The sequence below is a fragment of the Triturus cristatus genome, chromosome 4_2, assembly GCF_964204655.1.
Source record: "Triturus cristatus chromosome 4_2, aTriCri1.1, whole genome shotgun sequence".
NCBI classification, from domain to species: Eukaryota; Metazoa; Chordata; class Amphibia; order Caudata; family Salamandridae; genus Triturus; species Triturus cristatus.
This window is the reverse complement of record NC_140586.1, coordinates 129020021-129042556: the sequence shown is the minus strand read 5'-3', so window position 1 is coordinate 129042556 and position 22536 is coordinate 129020021. Positions and strand designations below refer to the sequence as shown.

The 22536-nt window shown below is 45.3% G+C and overlaps 1 protein-coding gene across 7 annotated transcripts in view; it reads right to left on the bottom strand.

Moving 5' to 3' along the window:
• Positions 1-22536, bottom strand: part of CSRNP2 (cysteine and serine rich nuclear protein 2) — a 68111-nt gene that overhangs the window by 16955 nt on the left and 28620 nt on the right. For 5 of the 7 annotated variants that reach the window (XM_085600785.1, XM_085600784.1, XM_085600786.1 and 2 more), the window contains 3 exons: positions 15702-15808; positions 7973-8147; positions 6604-6863 (listed from right to left, as the gene is read on the bottom strand). In XM_085600785.1, the coding sequence (XP_085456911.1) occupies positions 6604-6863; positions 7973-8132 (420 nt within the window). In that variant the 5' untranslated portion in view covers positions 8133-8147; positions 15702-15808. The remainder of the gene's footprint in view (positions 1-6603; positions 6864-7972; positions 8148-15701; positions 15809-22536) is intronic. The other 2 variants (XM_085600783.1, XM_085600790.1) reach the window with 1 other exon arrangement.

Below are 22536 nucleotides of genomic sequence, written 5' to 3'. Positions count from 1 at the left end.
ACACTACGGTCTCCGCGGAGCCATTGCTGGTTCCTTATTGTTTAGATGAGACAGAAAAAGCCTCACTAGGAAGGAAGCAAATCCCGCGAGAGCGAGCTCCTTGTGCTTGACAACAGACGCAGAAAGAGGAGCAGATGTGAGACCTGCAGTCACACGTGGCAGAGTTCCTAAGCTATCTGTGGATGAGCTCTTTCAGGGAGATTTGAAGCCTTCATGGAAAGTACGGTTAGGTTGGAAAGAAGGTCATTCGTTTTGAGTAAGGAGCAGTTTTCTACCTCGCCAATGAGGTGGACGGATCCCTCGCCCCATCAGAACCCATTGTCTTGCATTCTCTCCGCTAGTGAAAAATCTCCTCTACCAATGGCTCTGCCCCCACTTGAAGTATAACATCAAGTAGGCTGTGTTCTTGGGATGACTGTAGTAAAGCAGTCCTCCTCACAAAGCAGTGCTTAATTGTGCCAGTGGTTGGCACTGGCAGACATTTTTAAGGTTTGGGCTTATTTTCATTAGCCTTGAGCGAGAAAAGAAGAAAGGAAGAGGAAGGAAAGGAAAAATAGCAACTAAGAGAGAAAGCAGGAAAAAGTGAGAAACAGACAAGACGTGTAGAGTCATTAATGAAAGAGGCATAAGGTGGAACCAACGGTGGTCGTATTCAGCAACTCCGGCATTGGGAAGCGCTGTGAGCTCTTAAAAATAACTTTGGGTTCCTCCACCCATTTTTCTTTTAATAAGTTAAGCACTAGCATAAGGTAATTCATTTGAATGCGAGATTTCAGTGCCTTCCTTGGAACATCCCCGGTCAGTTTCCATCATTTGCAAATCAGCCATACCTTCTTGAGTGCTTTCCTGGTTCAATGAATGACAGAAAGAATGAAATAACTCCATCACCATCCCTCACCCTAAAACCCATCGTCCGCATCCAATTCCTTCCACCCCTTTTAACTACTGAGTGGAAAATTGGAAACTAGATATGTTTTAGTCATAGTTGTTTATCTTCTCAGTTTTCTCAAGTACCATGAGATAGTCCTTTAAGCACTGGCAGAAGGTTTCTTGAGTTGTTATTTTGGTCATTTGCCCACTGAAAAAATGTTTGGTTAGAAGTTATTTTCTCGTTGCTGCCTTTCTTCCTGCTCCAATTTCAATTTGCATAAAATAAATTTCTTTGCTAGTGGCCGACAAAACAGATGCAAATTAAACGGGCTGTAAGATTTATAAAGCAAATATAAAATAGAGTGCGGCCTAATGCACTGTTCTTTAGTGGTCAGAGTTGGAGGCCTTCTAAAATGGCGACACCAGGTTTCATACCAGCCTAGATTCCATTTCCTTAAACTCTAGTCACCGGGCCACCACTCATGCCAGTGAAAAGTGTCAAAATATATGGCAGAATTTTGAAGTATAGATTTTCTGTTGAGTCACAGTTAAACTCTGATGTTACATTGCCACAGTATCCTCTTAATTCTCAACTAACAGCTCTGTTAAAAACCAAATAAAGTGTATCTGGTACAAACTACTATAGACTCACATATGTTGTACTACAATGGCTTCTTGTCGGCTCTTGCTCTTAAATGTTTGCCAAAATGGCAGTCAGAATAAATTGGAATGTAAACTATGCCAACCTAGCTAGCTAGCTCCCGATCAAGAGCTGCACAAAGTCTAGTCGGTGAGTGCAGAACATTTACAAAGAGCTTTGACAGACTTACACACATCAATGATTTTGTTACAAAGGAAGGGGCAATCTTCTAGTGGGGCCTGGAATTGGGATGGTCTTACAGTTCTTTATTAATGTTGTGGCTAGGATAGCCAAGATAGTTGTGCATTTGAGAGAACATGATATCACTCACAGAAGTAACTCACTTGGTTGGCTATCAATTCGAACACATTGTTGAAATTAAAATGGAGGTTCAATAGTAAAAAGTCAAGACTGGTCATTACCTGCCAAACCTGGGGTCATGTTACACTCTAAGGTCAGCTGACAGAAAAATATTCCAAAGTATGATAACATTTGATATGGGCATACGAGGGAGTTTAGTGCAAGTATGAGGAACAAACACTTTTGATCTGTGGTGGAAAACAAGATATCACCAATCTAAAAGGCCTTTGAAAACAAATCTTTGGGAAAACCATTGTCGTTACATAAACAATTTAGGGTGATAATGTGGAAAACGGTATGTCAGAATATGTATTTACATTACCTTGAGGCCTAATTTATATATTGTCATTTAGCTGTGTTTGTATATCTGACTTGTGTGATTTTTATATTTTAGCAAGAATGGGTTGCAGGATAAAGGCACATAGAAAAAATGTGATGACCTGATCCCAGAGTAGCAGACTTCGGTAAACTATCACATAAAACATTTCTATTTGGTTATTTCAGAACACAAATCCATAAAACATTGCAATCATTCATATGGCATATTAATATAAAGGGTCCTAATAAAGGCCAGGTGATCATTACTTTATGTAAGAACAATTACACTTAAATCCCGATTCTCCAAGATCCTTATTAGATTTCAGCTATGCAAATCAATGCGAAAATTAGATTATACAACGTAATAAAGTTCAATAAAATCATTGGACAATAATTATTTAAAAACTTTGTCCACTAAAATCATAGTTTTACTTAGAGTCTCCTCGCCCATCAACCTCTGATGACTGCACCGTTTGGTTAAAATAACTTACATAGTAGTCAAGCCATTAGAGGAGTACAAGGTCACATCATCCTTGATTTTTTAACACAGCTCAATATGTAGTTTTCATGATTGTTTCTTAGGAACACCCAATATAACACAATCATTCATGATTTATCAAGCACGGCTAATCACCCGATAGGGTATACAGACACTTGCAGGTCAGCCAATAGGACTCACCTATTTGAGAGTATTGGCTTTGGCAATGTGTTTAGCAATTATGTACACCAGTGTGGCTGCTGTTAAGCTTGGCTAAAAGTTAGTGGTGTGAAGTGGGGTGGGGTAGATTGGAACGGGTAGAGTGGGGTTGAGTGGAGTGGGGTTGAGTGGAGTAGGGTAGAGTGGAGTAGGGTAGAGTGGAGTAGGGTAGAGTGGAGTAGGGCTAGAGTGGAGTAGGGGTAGAGTGGTGAAGAGTGGAGTGGGGGTAGAATGTAGTGGAGTGGATTGGAGAGGGGTAGAATGGAGTGGGGTAGATTGGAGTGGGGAGTTGGGTAGATCAGCGTGGTATATTAGCGTGGGGTACAATGGAGTAGATTGGGTAGATTAGAGTGGGGTAGATTGAGGAAGAGAGGAGTGGAGAGGAGTGGGGTAGACTGGAGTGGAGTCGGGAAGATTGCGTGGATTATAGTAAGGTAGAATGGAATGGGGTAGATTGGTGTAGTTTGGAGTGGGGTAGAGAGGAGTGGGGAAGATCAGAGTTGTGCGGGGTAGATTGTGATGGGTTGGTAGAGTGGGGTGGGGTAGACTGGAATGGCGTAGAATGGGGTAGGTTGGAGTGGAGTAGATTGAAGTGGGGGCGTGGAATATATTGAATTTGGGTAGAGTGGTGGTGAAGTGGGGTAGACTGGAATGGGGTGGGGTTGATTGGAGTGGGGTAGAGTGGTGTGGGATATATTGGAGTAGACTGGAGTGGGGCAGATTGGGGAATAGTGGAGTGCAATGGTTTGGGATAGATTGGTGTGGGGTAGAGTAGAGTTGATTAGGGTAGAGTGGGGTGGAGGGGATACAGCAGGTTAGGGTGAGGTAGAGTGGAGTGGGATAGACTGGGTGGATTATGGTAGGGTAGATTGGAGTGGGGTAGACACGGGTAGATTGGAATGGGGTACATTGGAGTGGAGTTGGATAGAATGGTGTGGGGTGGATTGGGGGGGGATAGATTGGAGTGGAGTAGACTGAAGTGGGCGGACTGGATGGGGTAGATTGGAGTAGGGTAGTTTAGGATGGAGTGGGGTAGATGGGAGTGGGGGTGAGTGGGTTAGATTGGAGCAGGGTACATTTGGGTGGCATGTGGTGGAGTGGGGTGGAGTGGGATAGAGTGGAATGGAGTGGGGTAGAGTGGAATAGAGTGTGGTGGAGTGGTGGATTGGATTGGTAGATTGGGGTGGAGTGGGTAGACTGAGGTGGAGTGCAGTTGGATAGATTGGAGTGAGAAATTGGGGAAGAGTGGGGTTGGGTAGATTGAAGTGTAGTGTAGTGGGGTAGATTACGGGGGAGTGTGGTAAATTGGGTGGATTAGAGTAGGGTAGATTGCAGTGAATTATAGTGAAGGGGGTAGATTGGAGTGGGGTACAGTGGGGCATATTGCAGTGGGGTAGATTGGGGTGGAGTAGACGGGGTTTATTGGGGTGGGTTGGGTAAATTGGGGAGCGGTAGATTGGAGTAGGGTAGATTGGAGTGGGTTACATTAGAGTGAAGTAGATCTGAGTGGAATGTGGTAGACTCGAGTGGGGTGGGGTAGATTTGGGTAGAATGGAGTTGAGTGTGGTAGAGTGGAGTAGATTTTGGTAGGTGGGAAAAGGGTAAATTGGGATGGACTGGAGTGGAGAGGAGTTGGATAGATTGCAGTGAAGTGTGGAGTGGGGTACACTGGAACAGAATGAGGTAAATTGGACTGGGTAGATAGGAGTGGAGTCAGGTAGATTGGAGTGATGTCAGGTAGACTGGAGGGGGGTGGGTTGGATTGGGATACACTTTGAGTGGGGTAGACTGGAGCGGGGTTGGGTAGGCTGCAGCAGAGTGGGGTACATTTGAGTGGTGTTCGGTAGATTGGGCTGGAGTGAGGTAGATTGAAGTGGGGTGGGGATTACTGGGTTAGATTGAGTGGGGTTGATTTAAATGGAGTTGGGTAGATTCTAGTGAAGTGGGGTAGATTGGATCGCAGTGGAGTGGATTGGGGTAGAGTGAAGTGGGTTAGATTGTATAGGAGCGGGGGGTAGATTGGGGTACATTGGAGTGGAGTGTGACAGATTGGATTGGAGTGGAGTGGGGCAGAGTGGAGAGGGGTAAGTGGTGTGGAGGGGTGTAGAGTGAGTGGTGGAGGCTGAAATGTGGTGGAGTGGAGCTGAGTGGAGTGTCATAGTGTCTTTAGAGTGGAGAGACGTAGAGTGGCGGGACAAAGCGTGGAGGGGCGCAGCATGGAGGGAGGTGGCATAGAGTGGAAGGGTGTGGAGTATGCATGGTGTGGTTGAGCACTGCCATTACAGACAACACATTTTCAACTGAAATGATCATTACATTTCCACTGAAAAATGGTTTCACTGCACACAACGATAATGTGTGCAAATGCCATCACCTAGTATATTGATGTGTTTTGATCGTATTCAAATATTTGTTTCCACCACACTTCAGAATTACAATAAAAATGTGCTCCATTTGGCTAATTCTGATATATTGTGACACATCAGCACAGTTCGTTTGTTTTTGTAGTGTGCTAGAAAAAAAATCATCCTACACACACTCCTCTCACATGGATATTCAGCTGGATTGTCACATAAATTCTCTCACTTTGAAGTCAGTGAAAGAAAAGTGAACACCAATCTCCCTCAGAAGAGCGAGCTTGCCATATGACTTCTGTCTTTGAATGCACAGCAAATGTGACAAGACAAGAATAAGATTTAAAGGCCTATTTACAGAAAGCGAGTTCGTGGAAGAATAACAAACAAGCCAGACAGCCTAAAGTAAATAAAGCCAGCAAATAGAAATCCAGAAAATGTGAGTTACAAAGCCAATGGTAAGCAACGGGTGGAATGCATTCCTATGTCAGCTTTCTGAATGTCCCCAATATGTCTTTAGCAAAAACCAGACAGCTGTGCTGTCTGGTAGGCTTTGATCTTAAAAGGCTTAGGGTATGGAGAGCATAACTTCAGCATAATTTACACCACTACTTTCAAAAAACATTAATCGGGGGCATTTGAAAACTCTAAAAATTGGAAAACACTAAAAACAAATTACAATGTGAAATTTTTAACTGTGTTAAAAACTAAACAAAGCAAAAAAGAAACTAAAACAGGACATCATGCAAAATACAACATGTGGGGAAAAGGCAGTTTTGAGCAAATAAATAAAAAAGGCATAAGAAACAGTTACATTACTGATGCATTCTTTTTTGTTTCAAAACGAATGCATAGTATAAGCTGTGGGTTTATATTGATATAATGCACAAATTGTATATGCCCTTTTAGTTTAAAATAGTAAATAAACAAATGATCCACCCCAACAAGTTTCAAGGATTTTTTTTATCACTGCTATAATGCCTTCCTCAATGTAGAATAGCTGATGTGCTATTAGGAATAAAACTACTGTGAGAGAACACACTGAATTCTTGTGTGAGATATCATGACGCATATTGAAATTAGGTTGTGTAACCTGGAATATGTTATATTTATTATGTCAGATCTGCAATACACAGTTTAGTATAGAGGTACAATTAACATATTATTGGATCTACAATTTACTACATTTAGGATGCCTTTTCTCCAATAGGTTGAATTTGTGGAGTACGATACACACCATGTTTAACAACCAAAGAAGAAAAATGGGAGCTAAATCCTACAAAAGTAGATGTGTACAAAGCCTACACGTGAGGACTTTATTCCACTGCCTCCCACATGAAGTAAGGTTGTCGGTGTAAACATACCTTCAGTTTACGTGTACGCAGTTTCTCCTCCTTGAGATGCTCTCTGAGGACCTCTCGGTGACTCACTTCCTGTTCCTGTGCAAATTCGCAAAGCGTATACCGTCGGATTGAATTGTGGCGCTGTGCCATACCAAGTGAGCTGCCTCCTTGGCTGGGCACGCTGGTAAAACCCTGGCGCCGGGGAAAGTAGTATACCGTGACTTGGTCAAAACGGACATTTTTCCTTCTCATTAGTTTTTGACGTTTCAAGATGGAGGTTGCTGAACGGAGGAAATGAAAGACAAACGAGAAAACAGAAAATAGTTACTTAGAAAAGTCTCACAAACAAGTTTCTTTCTTGAATGCTGTTAGGTAAAGAGGCGGGTTGGGGGGAGGGAGTAATAGGTTTTGGGCAGTTTGCAGTAGGGCTTGAGAAACCATTCATGATGGCTGTGTAGACCATGAACACCTGCTACCTCAGATTATCCGAAATACATGGTCAACCTACCATCTAGTCTTGAAACTGCAAATTGTTTTATGCCATCTAAGGTAGTGGACAATAATCCTCTTCACAATTAATTCAGTGGTTATGGCAGGTGGGTTGGCGGTAGCTGTTGGGATACGCAGGAGTTTCCTCATGAGTTGGGCAGTTATTCCTACGTAGAGGAATTTCCTACAGTCGAGTATGCTTGTGATGAGAGCCTGCGTGACAGTTCACTTGGTTTTTGTTGGTAGCCATCTGAAAACCTTCTAGATAATCATATTTCATATATGCCAGTCTTTTACACATTCCATCCAACAAACACCTAAGCAACCATGGTTAGACTAACTATAGAGAATGTAAAATTATCCCCTGCACAATTTGCAACTGAAATATATCATTCCCTTTTATTATTCACACAGAGCACAGTCCATGTGTCTTTTCCCCCTAAACATTTTGATTGCTTGAGACTATGCGATTTTATATACATAAAGTTTTATCTTCCAGGTCTTCTTTCAGCAACATGAACACGCTCCCATAGTTCAAAATTGGGTCTGCCCATGTGAAATCCATATGCACCTTTTGTAACAGAGTAGACTGCAAGCTATTACTGCAGAGCCACTGGCCTACTAGAACCAGTCTAATTTATTGAATCAAAAGGATGCAAACTAACTGGGTGTCATAGCGACGGAGGAAATAAATAAGGCTAGCATTTTAAGTGTGGGATTGTTGTTAATAGTGGTTTGACCGCCTTAGCCAAAAGACTCAACAGAAGTCAGCACTTCTGAGATATGGCAGAGCACGTTGTGGTGCTGTTGGGGAGACAAATAGCAAGGAACAAGTATTGCACTCAGTCCAGAACACTGCACAACAGCTAGAGTAGCCGGGCTAGCATAACAGCGTACTCACGGATAAGTGAGGTAGTGGTGGGAGGGTTGAGGCTATCGCAACTGTCGGCGCTGTCGCTGTTGGAGATCTCATCGTCTGAGTCTTTGGGGGTGGAGATAGGGGACCCCACATCCACCTCTTCAAACTTTCTCTTGAGGCTTGCACTCGTGACCGCATCCATTTGTCCCAAGATGGACTGGAAACAAAGGCAAGAGGAAAATGTCAATTTCAGCCCACAACAGAGTCACACATTTTTTAGAGCACAAAGAGAATTTGATGATTTTCCTGCTGACATTTTTCTTCATATATTAGGTGAATTATCAATCCAGTGTACATACAAAGACCATACTTTTCGTTTGCTCTCTGAAACCTATGATCCTAGACAGTGACTCAACTGTCTTAATAAGGATATGTAAATTCTAACATGTAGTGTCTGTTTGTCAAACTTTTATGGTCCTGGCACCGAATAAAGTTATTCTTGACTTGACTCTCCTGTCTTCTTTTTCAAAAGCCTTGCTTCAGAACTAATCAAGGTGGCAACCTGCGTAAGAGTTAGCAGAACGAGAGCTAGCTTTATTTTTATTTTTTTTAAGTCTTTATTGATTTTCTTAGGTACATAACACAAAATAACAAGGCATTGGCACCCAATATTCAAGACATGTAGATTTAAAAGAGGATACCACGTTCTCACAATTTCATGCAGGCACTATGCATAAATAGTACATCAAATACTGTCAATTTCAACTTTACAATGCAAATCTGCCATCACTTTTTTGCACAACCTGCTATGTATTTACAAAAGATCACTGCATCAGGATGGTATCTGGTATCTTTAAGCTCTACATCTATCAAACAGTCTTGGCACAATAAAATATAACTTAATGAGGCAGGGTACATTTGAATTCCACAATACACATCGACAGTAGGATGGATGAGGTACACATACATAACCACAGCTTGTTTCAACTCCAAGCATGCGAGAAGGGGTGGGAGTGGTGAGCGGGAGGGATGCTACAATAGTGGTTAGTTAGAGGTGGTAAACATCACTTGCACACACTGTTCGCATCCACAAAAGTAAAACTGGAGGTATCTCATTCTTCTGCATTAACACCAAAGGCCAGGCACAACACTTCCCTCAACACATCAGATCCTCCTCCTCATTTCTTAAGTTCTGCATGAAGCTGAAGACCTGGCACTTGATATAAGCACCTTGGAACCACACACCTACACACCTTACCCAAGCGCCTGGATACCCTCTTGGGTGATTAGTACACTATACAAATCAACATAACACCATCTCAACTGCGCTGTGCAGCTGGGGTGTCCTGCCCACTCTTGCCCCAATCCCTCGCCAACCAAATATGTGAGACGCAGCATCTTCTCACAGAGATCGGTCATGCGATTATTACTTTGCAGCTTTTCAATTAAATGTTCCCATTTCTCATAGCCCTGTCTCCCCTCTTCATATGTCTGATCTGACCACTATTTCCGCCTTTGACCACCTTAGCAAGTAGGATTTCCACTTTTGTAACGTGGGTGCCACCAGGGACTACCAGGCCATGGTGATCCTGAACTTGGCCAATACCAGGGCCAAACTCGCAAATCTATATACCGGTTGGCGTTTTTGGACACTGGGCACACGTCTAGTATGCTCACAATGGGGTCAAGAGGTAGGAGGGCATTGGTCAGCTCCCCTATGTATTGAAGTACGTTCCTCCAGCACCGGGTTATCAGCAGGCATTGCCACATCATGTGCAGGAAGTCTACTTACTGCTCCGCACATCACAGGAATGCAGTGAACAAACTGGGGTACATTCGTCCAACCCTATTCAGTATGAGATATGTGTGCTGAATTATGTCAATTTGGGTATAGCACAGTCTGGCATTCATTGATGCCCCTTTTACCAAAGCCAAGCACCGTCTCCACATAGATGGTGTACATTCCCACCCTAGTTTCCTTTCCCACCAGTCCTTTATTTACCCCCCTCACTCATTCGATTGCTTCATCTGACACCTTAGTGCCCCATATATGCATGTGACAGACTTTCGCTGATGGCTGTGTCAGCAGTACTTGTAACCCTGTAACCGGTTCGGGCATAGTTCGTGGGTCTCCAAGTAATGTTGTTAGAGTCCCATGGAGCAGGAACTACCAACGGCCTAGCCCATATGTAGCTCTTACATCAGTTAATGTGCGTCATTGCCTGTTCTCAAATAGATATCCCCACTTCGTCACTCCCGCTTCCGCCCAAATGCTTGTCTGGAATTGGGCTTTCAGATGTCTGGTCAGGGGTAAAGACCAAAGAGGCATGTCCGGAGAACATGGAATATGGCCTACACAGGCTAGGGATATATTTTCTCCAACATGCCACTGCTACTTTTAGCAATGTATTCTCCGGTTTGATCCACGGTGCTGCACCTATAAAATATTCTAGGATACCGCACTCTCTCAGCTCAGCTCAGCTTCCCATGTGTTGATGCTTACCAACCAGCGCGCGGTCCTTTGCAACTGTGCCATGGGGTATTGCATTTGGTAATAAGGAGCTTTCAACCCACCCTCCCCAAGAGGTGCGTAGAGTTTCGATAGTGTTATTATGTGTCTATCTATCCCTCATCAAAGCAAATGGCACTTATAAAGCGCGAGGCTACTGTATAGAGAGTCCCAGTGTTACAGGTTCTGGACTATTGATTTTGCATGTGGAACATTAACTAAAAGGCAGAGTTAAATAGCCAAGTTTTTAAACCACGCTTAAAGGAGTCAACATCCTTAGTAGCGCAGTGGTACAGGGAAGGGCAATCCAGCCCGAAGCAGCCAGCGCAGTGAAGGTGGTGCCTCCCCATCTCTTCCTCTTGGGTCTTAGGCACTACCACCACTAATGCATCAGCAGAACAAAGATCTAGATGGATGGTTGTGTGAAAGTCTCTTAGGTAGCTGGGTCCTAGGCCATAGAAATCTCTATGAGCCAATACCAGTCCCTTACACTCCACTCTCTCCCAGATAGGCAGCCAGTGCAGCTACTTAAGTTAGGTGTGTATAAAGATGATCCTCTGGATATTAAGCAGGAGCTGGGCTGCGGCATTCTGCATCAACTAGAGTCTTTTGAGTAAGTACAGAGGGAGACCCCAGTATAAAGCATTGGCAAACCCCCGCCGAGATGTTACGAGGGCATGGACTACCATCTTCTGACAAAGAGAGGAGAGGAGGAACAAACATTTCCTCAGAAACCGAAGAGGATCAAAACAGGTCCCAACCACATTTTCCGCCTGTGGTTTGAAGGACAGATTGTTGTCGAACTTCACTCCGAGAGTCCGAGCCACTGTGTCAGGAGATGGAGCAGAGCTGAGCCAAACTTCAGCACCCCATGAGTGGGGAGGGGAACCGAAGACCAAAACCTCTGTCTTACTAGGGTTGCACTGGACCGGACTCATGCCCATCCACTGAAACACCGCCAACAGGGCCGCTTCAAATCTATTCTGGGCGATAGAGCTGTTCTGCCCCAGGTTAAGAGAATCTGCATGTCGTCAGCGTAAGAGATGACCTGCACTTGAAGGATTCCCCATGGCTGCCATGGGGATATTTAAACATTAAACAATGTAGGACTCAAGGCAGAGCCCTGGGCAACCCCAAATATAAGAGGTTTGGGGTCAGAAGCGAATGGGGGCATCCAAAAAGACAGACATCTGTTCGACAAGAAGGAGACCAGCCAGGCCAGAACAGTCCCATCTATCCCCATTTCCCACAAGCGCTGCATCAGGATAGGATGCAAAACGTGTCAAATGCCACTGAAAGATCCAGTAACAATAAGACGGCTTCCTTCCCGTTGTCCACGGCCAGTTTGATAGCATCAGAGACCTCTACCCGAGTGGTGCTTTATCCGGGCGAAAACCAGGTTGTGATGGATGCAGCAGCTGATTGGCATCTAGATACCAAGATTGTTGGACATGGATACATTTTTCAAGGATCTTTGAAAATGCTGCCATCAAAGAGATAGGCCAATAATTGGCTAAGATAGACTTTTGCACCGAAGGGTTTTTTAGCAGCTGAATCAGCTTGGCCTTCTTCCAGCAACTAGGAACAATGGTCTGGCACAATAAATTGTTTAAAAGAGAGTTCAGAGTGTGATTGGCCTCAGAGTCAGCGACCAAAATCTGAGGGGGCAGAGGTCGTCGAGGGGGGGGACCCCACTTACAAGCTTTGAGAGGTTTCTCAGAGTCCTCCATCAATATGGTGGCAAAATATGTAAGTGAACAAGAGTGTAAGGTTGAAACTGATGGGAGCGGACCACGAGGTCCATTAAAATTAATACCATTATTGACTACAGGAACATTTTGACCCTCCTCGCCTATTTAAATAAACACTTGTTGGCTCCAGCTACATTTAGATACCCAGAATCTTGTTCTCAAAGAAATCTTAAAGTTGAGAGCAAACTTTCTGAGGGGCCTTTAGGGGCTGAGCAATGGACGTGGGACTAACAAACTTCTTAGTGAATTTAAAAACTTTTTTAGGTTTGTTGCTGGTCATGACGATTTAATTTGCCAAGTACTTCGCTTGAGCCTTCTTTATTCCCACATGGTAAATATTCAGCTCCTTTTTATGGCGCTCTTCATCCTCAGGGAGATAGAGCTTATGTGATATGATATGATATGTTGTGAGTCTGTCGGCCAATAGTGATTCCCCAGTCAGGGCCCTTAGATCCAACAAACATGCCAGGGGTTCCATAGCTAGTGCAAAAATTATACAAATTATAGAGGAGAAGAGACACCCTTGCCTGGTGCCTCTACTTATTGTTATGGGGTCTGTGTAGAGCAGAGAAACCCACTTCCGGAATTCCTGACCCAGCCCCCATCCTTGTCTAGCACTGCAAAGAGAAAAGACCAGCTCAGCATACCAAATGCTTTTTCGATATCAAGCAATGCCATCCAGTGTTGGTCATTGTTTTGATTAACCCACTCCATAATGCGAAAAAAGGTGTCACGGATGAGACCTAGCAGTTATAGTATCTTTCTAAACTGTTTTTTGAACGATTGAAGATGAAAGCACGCTTGCCAATGCTTTGCACGTCTTGTGGCGTTGCTGATTTGTTAATCATTTGCCAGATATACCACAATAAATAGAAAGAAGTATAAGCCGGATGACAGATTGGCTAGCATTTTGTTACAATGTGGCGTAGAGTGAATGACAGCTTTGAATACATCTGAGAATAAAAACAAAATTGGACTACTTTCAAAAAAGTGATGCAAGGATTAGAACACACAAATGTACATTTTCTTTGTGATGCCCTCCTCAGATCATAGTCTTCCTCAAAAGAATGTTGATCAAGATCAACTTTACACATGGATGTGTCAAAGTACCATGATAAATTGATTTTTAAGGAGCTAGAAAATGTAGGATTTTTTTTTTCCAGTGATTCCTAAACTCATTAGGATGTTTGGCTCCATATACGAAATTCAGTTGCCTCTAGACAAAGGGGCGAGCCATAGCTGCACACGGTAACCTAAAATTAAGCTTACAGCAGGTAGGCATGCCCACCTTTGCAGCTCTATATTTTACCAGGAAACAATTACCCCAAATGCCCCCCCCCCGTTTCCAAAAAACAATCCAGCCCCTATCATAAAGTAGTCCATTAGCTTTAAGGTTCCTGCAATGGTGGTCATGGCAACGCAGTCGAACGGTTTGAAAAATGTGTCGACCAGCTGTGTGTGTGTTCTAGAATCTGAGGGACAGGATATCGGTGGGAAATAGAGTGGGAAAGAAATTGCAGAATTCAGGGAGGAACAAATAAAGAAGAAGGTATGCTAATAATAGAACCTGCTACGATGTTTAATTTTTTTTAATAAGATTGCCTGACCTGCGGTTTTAATCACCAAGAGAAGAACTGGTGCATATCCTTACACAAGGTTTTCATTAATAGCACCGAGCCCATGAATCAGCAGCGCGCCCACAGGGTATATTACAGCGGGCACCGGCTCCCACTCCATTTCATATGACTCACTGCACAGAGAATCCTTTGAAAAGAATAACAACCACAGACTCGCATGGATCCCTGCCTACTGTGCCTCCCAAAATGTTCCCAGAAACCTCACTGAGAAGAATGGGATTCATGTTATCACGAATTTGGCAATCCGTGATGAAGCAGTGAGCTACAAGCAAATTTACAGATTGGTTTACGCAGATATGGCACATTCAGCATCAACTTCCTTTAATTTGATTTTTACAAGAAACTAAAAAAAAATGAAATCTGGTTCTACAAATGGGAAAAGTATAGATATATATCACGGTTTTCCTCAGTACCTGCGGGTGTGGCAGATGTCAAAGTCCCACAGGCCTCAAAGTCTGCTGCAATTACCTACTTTAAACAACAGTCTGATTATCACTGTGATCCGTGTCCACGTATGTTTCTCAGCTTTTCTCAATATTAAAGCTGTGGTCCCTTCTAACCCTCTAGTCCCCACTGGTACAAGTTCTGCCGGGCGTGAGGTGCTAGTCCCCACTGGTACAAGTTCTGCCAGGCATGAGGGGGTAGTCCCCACTGGTACAAGTTCTGCCGGGTGTGAGGGGCTAATCCCCACTGGTACAAGTTCTGCTGGGCGTGAGGGGCTAGTCCCCACGGGTAAAAGTTCTGCCGGGCGTGAGGGGCTAGCCCCACTGGTACAAGTTCTGCCGGGTGTGAGAGGCTAATCCCCACTGGTACAAGTTGTGAGGGACTAGTCCTCACTGGTACAAGTTCTGCCGGGCGTAAGGGGCTAGTCCCCACTGGTACAAGTTCTGCCAGGCGTGAGGGGCTAGCCCCATTGGTACAAGTTCTGCCGAGCGTGAGGGGCTAATCCCCAATGGTACAAGTTCTGCCAGGCGTGAAGGGCTAGTACCTACTGGTACAAGTTCTGCCGGGCGTGAGGGGCTAGTTCCCATTGGTACAAGTTCTGCTGGGTGCGAGGGGCTAGTCCCCACTGGTACAAGTTCTGCCAGGCGTGAGGGGCTAGTCCCCACTGGTACAAATTCTACTGGGTGTGAGGTGCAAATATAAGTTCCACTATAGTGAGCAGAACTTGTCTATAAAAGACATGACCGCTGTCTGAACTTTTTAATTCATCAAAAAGTCAGGTTTTTAATCTTGAGTATTTACTGTTGTCCGCTTCATTACACAGACAGGGGGGAGGAATAAGAATTGTTACCCGAGTTCTCAATGATGTGCCCCAATACTAGCAAGAAGATGTGCATTACACATCAAGCCTTCAACAAGAAAGGACACTCCTTCTCGGAGTACATTAACAATATAGTTCGTCCAGTAGAAGTAACGTAAACAGGGAAGACCCACTGTGTAGGTACTCCTTTTCCGCAGTGATACAGCAGAAGTGGTCCGACACATGTCGAACACATTATCCAAATCTGAGATTGCTTAGAATTATTCATTTTGAAGACCCTGTGCTAGAAGTCAGTCTTTTCACTCTTGTCTGATGCCCTAGCATCAAAGGGCCACAACAGAGTATGTGGGTTTTGAGAATAACTGTAACCAAACAAAGTATACACAGCACTGTTAGCATAATGCCACTGTATCACTGACCACTCTGGGTCGAAATAGACAACTACAGCAAAAGCATCTGTCACTGGGGCCAGAGTACTGTAGGACCATAGGATTTTGAAAACTGGGTACATTTGGTTCTCCCCAAATCTGAAAATAGCATATGCGACTACGGGCGTGATCGTGCCAGTTCTAAGAAACATGTTATTGCAACACGCAGCACCTCAACTTACCTGACTCACGGATACCTGGTACACTGGCGGCAGCTGCAGGTTCGGCTTGCTTTACAAGAAAGCATGAGCAACTCAGCCCATGTGACTGCTGTCACTGTGTTCAAAACCTTTAAGGGAACAGAGCAGACCTTAGTATGCGCACCTACGTCAATTCCACTCCGTACACAAAATGTATACAAATATACAAGTGCAGTTTATCATACAGCACTGAATACTGGGCGTTAACCTGTATTCAAGTGCTACACAAATGCAAAACATGGGATGGAAGTGAAGCACATCGATAAACCACTGTTTCTAGGATCGCCCAGTTGGGTGAAGTGGGAGACACAGGATTCATTTTTAGGTCGAGCCTGGGCAGCGCATGCGCTGCTGCATGGCATACACTAGTGGAGTATGGCTTTGAAGCCCCGCCCACTCTCCACCCATATTTTTAATCGGCTTGTGCCATTGTCCTTCGTAAATGCTGGCTTCTGAGTCGTTAGTAGGCTTGTTAGTCCCTCCTTGTCTGCATTTGTTACCCCCTATAACGGCTGGACCTTTTACTGGTGTCGTAACATGGTTTGCAATAAAATTTGGTGAGCACTATTTTTTTTAATGCTCCTACCATATTTCACCGACATTGCAGCACGCCCCAGGGTTTGACTAGTGTATTTAATCCCCCACCCCTCCCTAAGCGCCTTGAGACCCTCTGGGTATGTAGTGCGCTATATAAATTCTCTGACTTGACTATTTATTTAAATTATTATGCAGTCCACTTTAACTACAGCGGCCGCGCTTATTCAATTATTTTATGGACGGCGCGGTCCACTTTCAGTTTAGCGGCCGAGCTTATTTAATTATTTATTTTACAGGCGTCAGCTTTCACATAAGCGGCCGCGCTTATTTAATTTATTAATTAATAGCGTAGGCCACTTTCACTTCAGCTGCCGGGCGGAACGTTTCTAAATTATTTTATTTTTGCTTTGTGTGAAAGCGTACCATATGCCCTTTCACTTTAATATTGCCTGTGCCCCTTTGTTTTGACACTGCTCACTGTAACCTGAATACGGTGAGCAGCATTTAAAGAAAGGGGCGCGGCCAACATTAAAGTGCTCTCGCATTTGCGAGAGTTTGAGCTATTGGCATTAAAAATGATAATCCCTTTTATATGCGTGTTGGGTTTAAGACAGATAAATAAAAGGCATTGTCATTTACAATGCCAATCGCTTAAACGCTTGCAAAAGCGAGACCTAATGCATTGAAAAGGCTTGTTTTAGATACAAAGGTTCCACTAGACCAGGGTATAGAAAGGTGGGAGAGGTGACTAGATGATTCTCACTGTCAGCCCTTTACAGTCCAGCAAGCTGGTTGCTAGCTAGCTCACTAAATGGAGGATGCTGGCATGCCAGTTCCTGCACCAGTGTCCTTCGTCAAACCATATGGGACATGAATGTTGTATGATTTAGCCTTGTGGGTGTATAGAGGATGCATGTATGAGGCATATGAGATAAATGTGGCCATAATCACTGAGTTCCAGTCTGAATTTGTCATATTCCAGTGATACCTAAAATGGAGGGTTATAGAGCACAGCTAAAGCAGATGTGAGCTACATGGCTGATCCAGGACATCCCCGAGATCCTTTGTAGTAGGCCAGGCGTTTGGGTGCGGAGAAGAGGAGACAGAGCATGGGAAAATGCCACCAGCCCACTAACAAAACAAATAAAAATTACCCCCCCCCCCCAATCATCAGCACCCCTTTTCGTGAAGTGGGTGAGGGGTGGGATGGGGTTTGTATCAAAAAGACCACTAGGAAACCGGGAACATTTTTTAAGAAAACAAAACCGGGGTTAAATTTCCCCCAAAAATAAACAAGCATTGAAATTGCAAAAGGTCTTGTCTTTGATTAAGTTAAAGCCATTTGCTTTGCTAATGGTATTGTATAGCAAAGCAAATGGCTTTAACTTAATGAAAGGCGAGACCTATTGCATTTTCAATGCATTAAGTATGGCTAGATGGAGAGCTCTATTCCTCAGCAGATTGGCTTGGTACACTGTCTGGTGATTAATGTACGACCTGACCTCAGTTTCTTGGCCGTCATCCGTTCCGGTTGTATGGGCTGCTGATAGTAGAGTCGATGTTGAGTGGTGGATATGAGCCACTCTGGGAACTCAGGAGTCTACTTTTCTTCAAGTCGGTAACCTTGGAGACCGAAATAACTAACCGACAGAGGAAGCCTGATATTGATAAGGCATAATGTGCCCTATACCCCAATTGGCTGGTATAGTGGCTCCCTCGAAAGGTGCTCCAGACACTTTAACCTGCTTATAAGGCCCAAGACTCTAAAGTGTCCAGGTCTCCTGGGTTCTTATGCGCTCCCTTCGTCGCATCTGCATAACTATGTGACGGAAATCACACCCAAATAAAGGCTGAATCCCTGCCCACAAGCTGCACCCAGGCCACCAGCAACCAGCCACGTCAAGACTGAGCCCCTGATCCCCTCCCACACCGGTGTAATGCCCACCCCTGTTGCCCCCTCCCACTACAAGAACACCCCTCAACTCCCATCGCCTACAAGATGAGAGGAGGGTGTCAACAGCGAATTCAACTCGCAAGTGGTGGGAGCACAGTATAGGGCTGCACCCACGATGAGGGCACCGAAATAAAAGTGGGCGCACACACTCACACACGTGTGTGACATCAACAGAAGCAACACGAGCCCTAAAAACACGAGGAGGGCTCAGAAATAAAAGAGGGCACACACGCCCGTGTGTTGACATCAACGGAGACAACACACGCCCTAAAAACACGAGGGCTCAGAAATAAAAGCGGGCATGGAGAGCAATGCATGCGAACTCAGCGGAGACAACACACGCCTGAAAACACAACACGCTCTAAGAAATAAAAGAGGGCACACACAGCAGTGTGTGTGCCACCAACGGAAACAACACGCGCCCTGAAAATACAACGAGGGCTCAGAAAACCAGCTACTTCTTGGACTTCACCCATCCCAATTCCCAGCCCTAGGTGGAAGAAGTTGTGTGCGTCCACGACGCTGTCCAACCCCCTTGTCTGAGAGCGCCTCCATTTGGACTTTGCACGCTCGCGACCGTCACCCCCACTTGTCAGCCCGTCCCCGAGGACCGTCGGCGCGTCCCCTCTTTCCCACTTTACCTCTACCCATCCCTTCGGCAGAGAGAGAGCACTAGCAGAGAGAGTCGGTGGCAGGAAGAGGAGGCCGCCGCGGGGGCAGGACACGAGAAACCGAGGAGTGCGAGCCCCAGCCAGTCGGGACACAGCTGCACGTCGGTGCCCCGCACTCCACCGCCCCCTGCAGCTAGTTAATGGCCCGGAACCCCCCGGGGCTGCCCCCGCCTGGTAGCTGCGCGGCGCCCGGGACCCCCAAAACCCTGGGTCGGACTCCAGAGGACCCGCCGCCCCCGCCCGGACTCCCAGCAGCGGCCACGATGAGGTGAGGAGCCGCCGGTCACCAAGGAGATGCCGCGCTGTGCCGCTATATTTAGGCTTCCATTGAAAAATAAAAACCTGACTGTATTCCTCGTTTTAACGCTGCGTGCAGGAGGACCTCTGGCCCCCTTGCTGGGAGCAGTGCACGGGTTAATCTAACTTTGTGTAACGAATCGCCTGTCACCCGCCGTCCCTGCATCAAGGTTTCTTTTTCATATTTACCATGTGTTCCTTGGCCAACATCTCCCCGATGGGGGGAATGGAAAGTGAAAGTGCATGAGGCTGCTGAGGACGGAAGGGGGACAGGAGATGTGCACGCCGCGTACACATCATTGCAAGCGTGTCTTCACAAGCGCGTATACCAACTCAAATCCGCCAAAGCCTGCGCGTGCCCCTCTCCTGTCCCACTTCCAAGGCAAGTCAGCAACAATAGATCTCGCTGGTGTCAGCAGCGCTTCGCGCTGCGTTCGCCAGGCAAGACCTAAAAAGGATGGGTTAGGGCAGCCAGCTCTAGCATCAGGCCACACCGCACCTCAAATGGGCTTTATTTAAGGGGGTTGCAGTTTTCCCAATCTGCTAGGCTGGTTGAGACAGAAAGTCTACGGGACACCTGTGATTATGTTTAGAAATAAAATGAGGTAGGGAGGGGATGGTCTGCCATGTGATTAGACCATGCCCCAGTCCCTAATAGTCTAACATTTGTTATCATCAACTGAATTTCTCTCCTTTTTTGGCTTCCAAATGTAAGGCAGTGTGGAAAAAGCCCCACAATTTTGCAAAATGCCCTCTGAATCAAATAATACCATAGGCAACTCTAACTTCAGAGCTGTGCAAATAACCCCTATTCATAAACTCATTATCTTAGACACATTTACAAGAAATGATTAACTCTCCCTCATAAGCATTTCTTGTTTAATTGATTTTACGGTATAAATTGCTGCAGGTTCCGTACACAATAAATCATTAAAAGGTGCAGCTGAGTTGTTGGCTTTGGGTATTGAGTGTTTTTGCAAAAACAACAGTTGATGGACAGAATGCAGAACAATGTCATACATTCACCCCAGTACAGAGATCTGGGCCTAAATCCATTGTTTTTTTTTATCACCATGCCATTCCAGTTTAAACCCAGCCATATGCAAATCAGTCTTGACCCTGTGCCTCATGGGAACAGTCCAGCCCAAACTGCCAGGCCAGGTCCTCCCTGGACTGGAACCAAGCATCCTAGGACCGGTTTGGGGGTTTCACCCCTCTTCAGCCAGGATAGCTTGATTCCAGTGGCATGGAGAACACGGGACTCACGTCTGAGCATACCCGTCCCACTCGGGGTAACAAATGCAAAAACAACAGTTGATGGACAGAATGCAGAACAATGTCATACATTCACCCCAGTACAGAGATCTGGGCCTAAATCCATCGTTTTTTTGCTCACCATGCCAATCCAGTTTGAACCCAGCCATATGCAAATCAGTCTTGACCCTGTGCCTCATGGGAACAGTCCAGCCCGAACTGCCAAGCCAGGTCCTCCCTGGACTGGAAATAAGCATCCTAGGACCGGCTTCGGGGTTTCACCCCTCTTCAGCCAGGATAGCTTGATTCCAGTGGCATGGAGAGCACAGGACTTGTGTGTTTTGCTGTTCGCCCTATGTGGGAAGGGTATGCCCAGACGTGGGTTCCGTGCTCACTACGCCACTGGAGTCAAGCTATCCTGGCTGAAGAGGGGTAAAACCCCCAAACCGGTCCTAGGATGCTTGATTCCGGTCCATGGAAGACATGGCTTGGCAGTTCGGGCTGGACTGTTCCCATGAGGCACAGGGTCAAGACTGATTTGCATATGGCAATGTCTCAACTGGGGTGGCATGGTGAGCAAAATAACGATGTATTAAACCCAGATCTGTGACTGGGGGTGAATGTTTTGCCAATGCGCAACATTCCGTCAATCATCTTGTGTGTTTTGCTGTTCGCCCTATGTGGGAAGGGTATACCCAGACGTGGGTCCTGTGCTCACTACGCCACTGGAGTCAAGCTATCCTGGCTGAAGAGGGGTGAAACCCCGAAACTGGTCCTAGGATGCTTGATTCCGGTCCATGGAAGACATGGCTTGGCAGTTCGGGCTGGACTGTTCCCATGAGGCACAGGGTCAAGACTGATTTGCATATGGCCATGTCTGAACTGGGGTGGCGCGGTGAGCAAAATAACGATGGATTAAACCCAGATCTGTGACTGGGGGTGAATGTTTTGCCAATGTGCAACATTCCGTCCATCATCTTGTGTGTTTTGCTGTTTGCCTTATGTGGGAAGGGTATGCCCAGACGTGGGTCCCATGCTCACTACGCCACTGGAGTCAAGCTATCCTGGCTGAAGAGGGGGAAAACCCCGAAACCGGTCCTAGGATGCTCGATTCCGGTCCATGGAAGACATGGCTTGGCAGTTCAGGCTGGACTGTTCCCATGAGGCACAGGGTCAAGACTGATTTGCATATGGCCATGTCTGAACTGGAGTGGCGTGGTGAGCAAAAGAACGATGGATTAAACCCAGATCTGTGACTGGGGGTGAATGTTTTGCCAATGTGCAGCATTCCATCCATCATCTTGTGTGTTTTGCTATTGCGTGTTTTTGGACAGCAACACTATAAATATCGGCAACTAAAAGTCTAACGGACGTAACGGTATATTACTTGGTAGGATCAGTCATAGAGGCCAAATGACAGATGAAAATGTTTATTGTTTTAATTTTTTTTGCGACTTATTTGAATTATTTTCACATTTCAGCGATTAGTTTCTTTGGGAAAACCATGTGGGATCTACCCAAAATAACACCTTGCTGAACACAGAATTTTGTGTACTTTTCAGAAAGTAAAGCTTTCCAGGTTCATCCGAGAGTTTCACATCGGTTTCCTCCACAAACGATTCTCTAATGTTTTTCAAATGGGAGAAATTTAAAGTGGATGCAAATATTTTTATTAAACATTGAGTCAATGTTTTTCTCTACTTTCAATTAAGCCAATTACATCTTAATATTTAAAGAAGCATATTTCTTCACTTTAAATGGCTGTTATTTAAACAAATGGCTGTATTTTCTGCTATAAATATGGCACCGGGTCTACAGGCCACTGGGTGCAAAATGCCTACTGTTTGTAAATGCGACACTTTGACATAATGGAGAACATTTAAATGATGATTTTTTGGAATCCATATAAACAAAGTTAACTCTTCAGTTGAATTTTCTCCCATTTCAAAGCGTTGCATTTACATGCAGCAGGCATCTCACATCCAGAGCCCGTCCACCATCCGGAAACCCTTCAGCACTCCCCCGGCCGCCTTTTTCCGACCTAGGGAGTACGATGGAAGTTTCTCACTGCCCTTTTGTGCCGGTCTTTCCGACACAAAAAGGC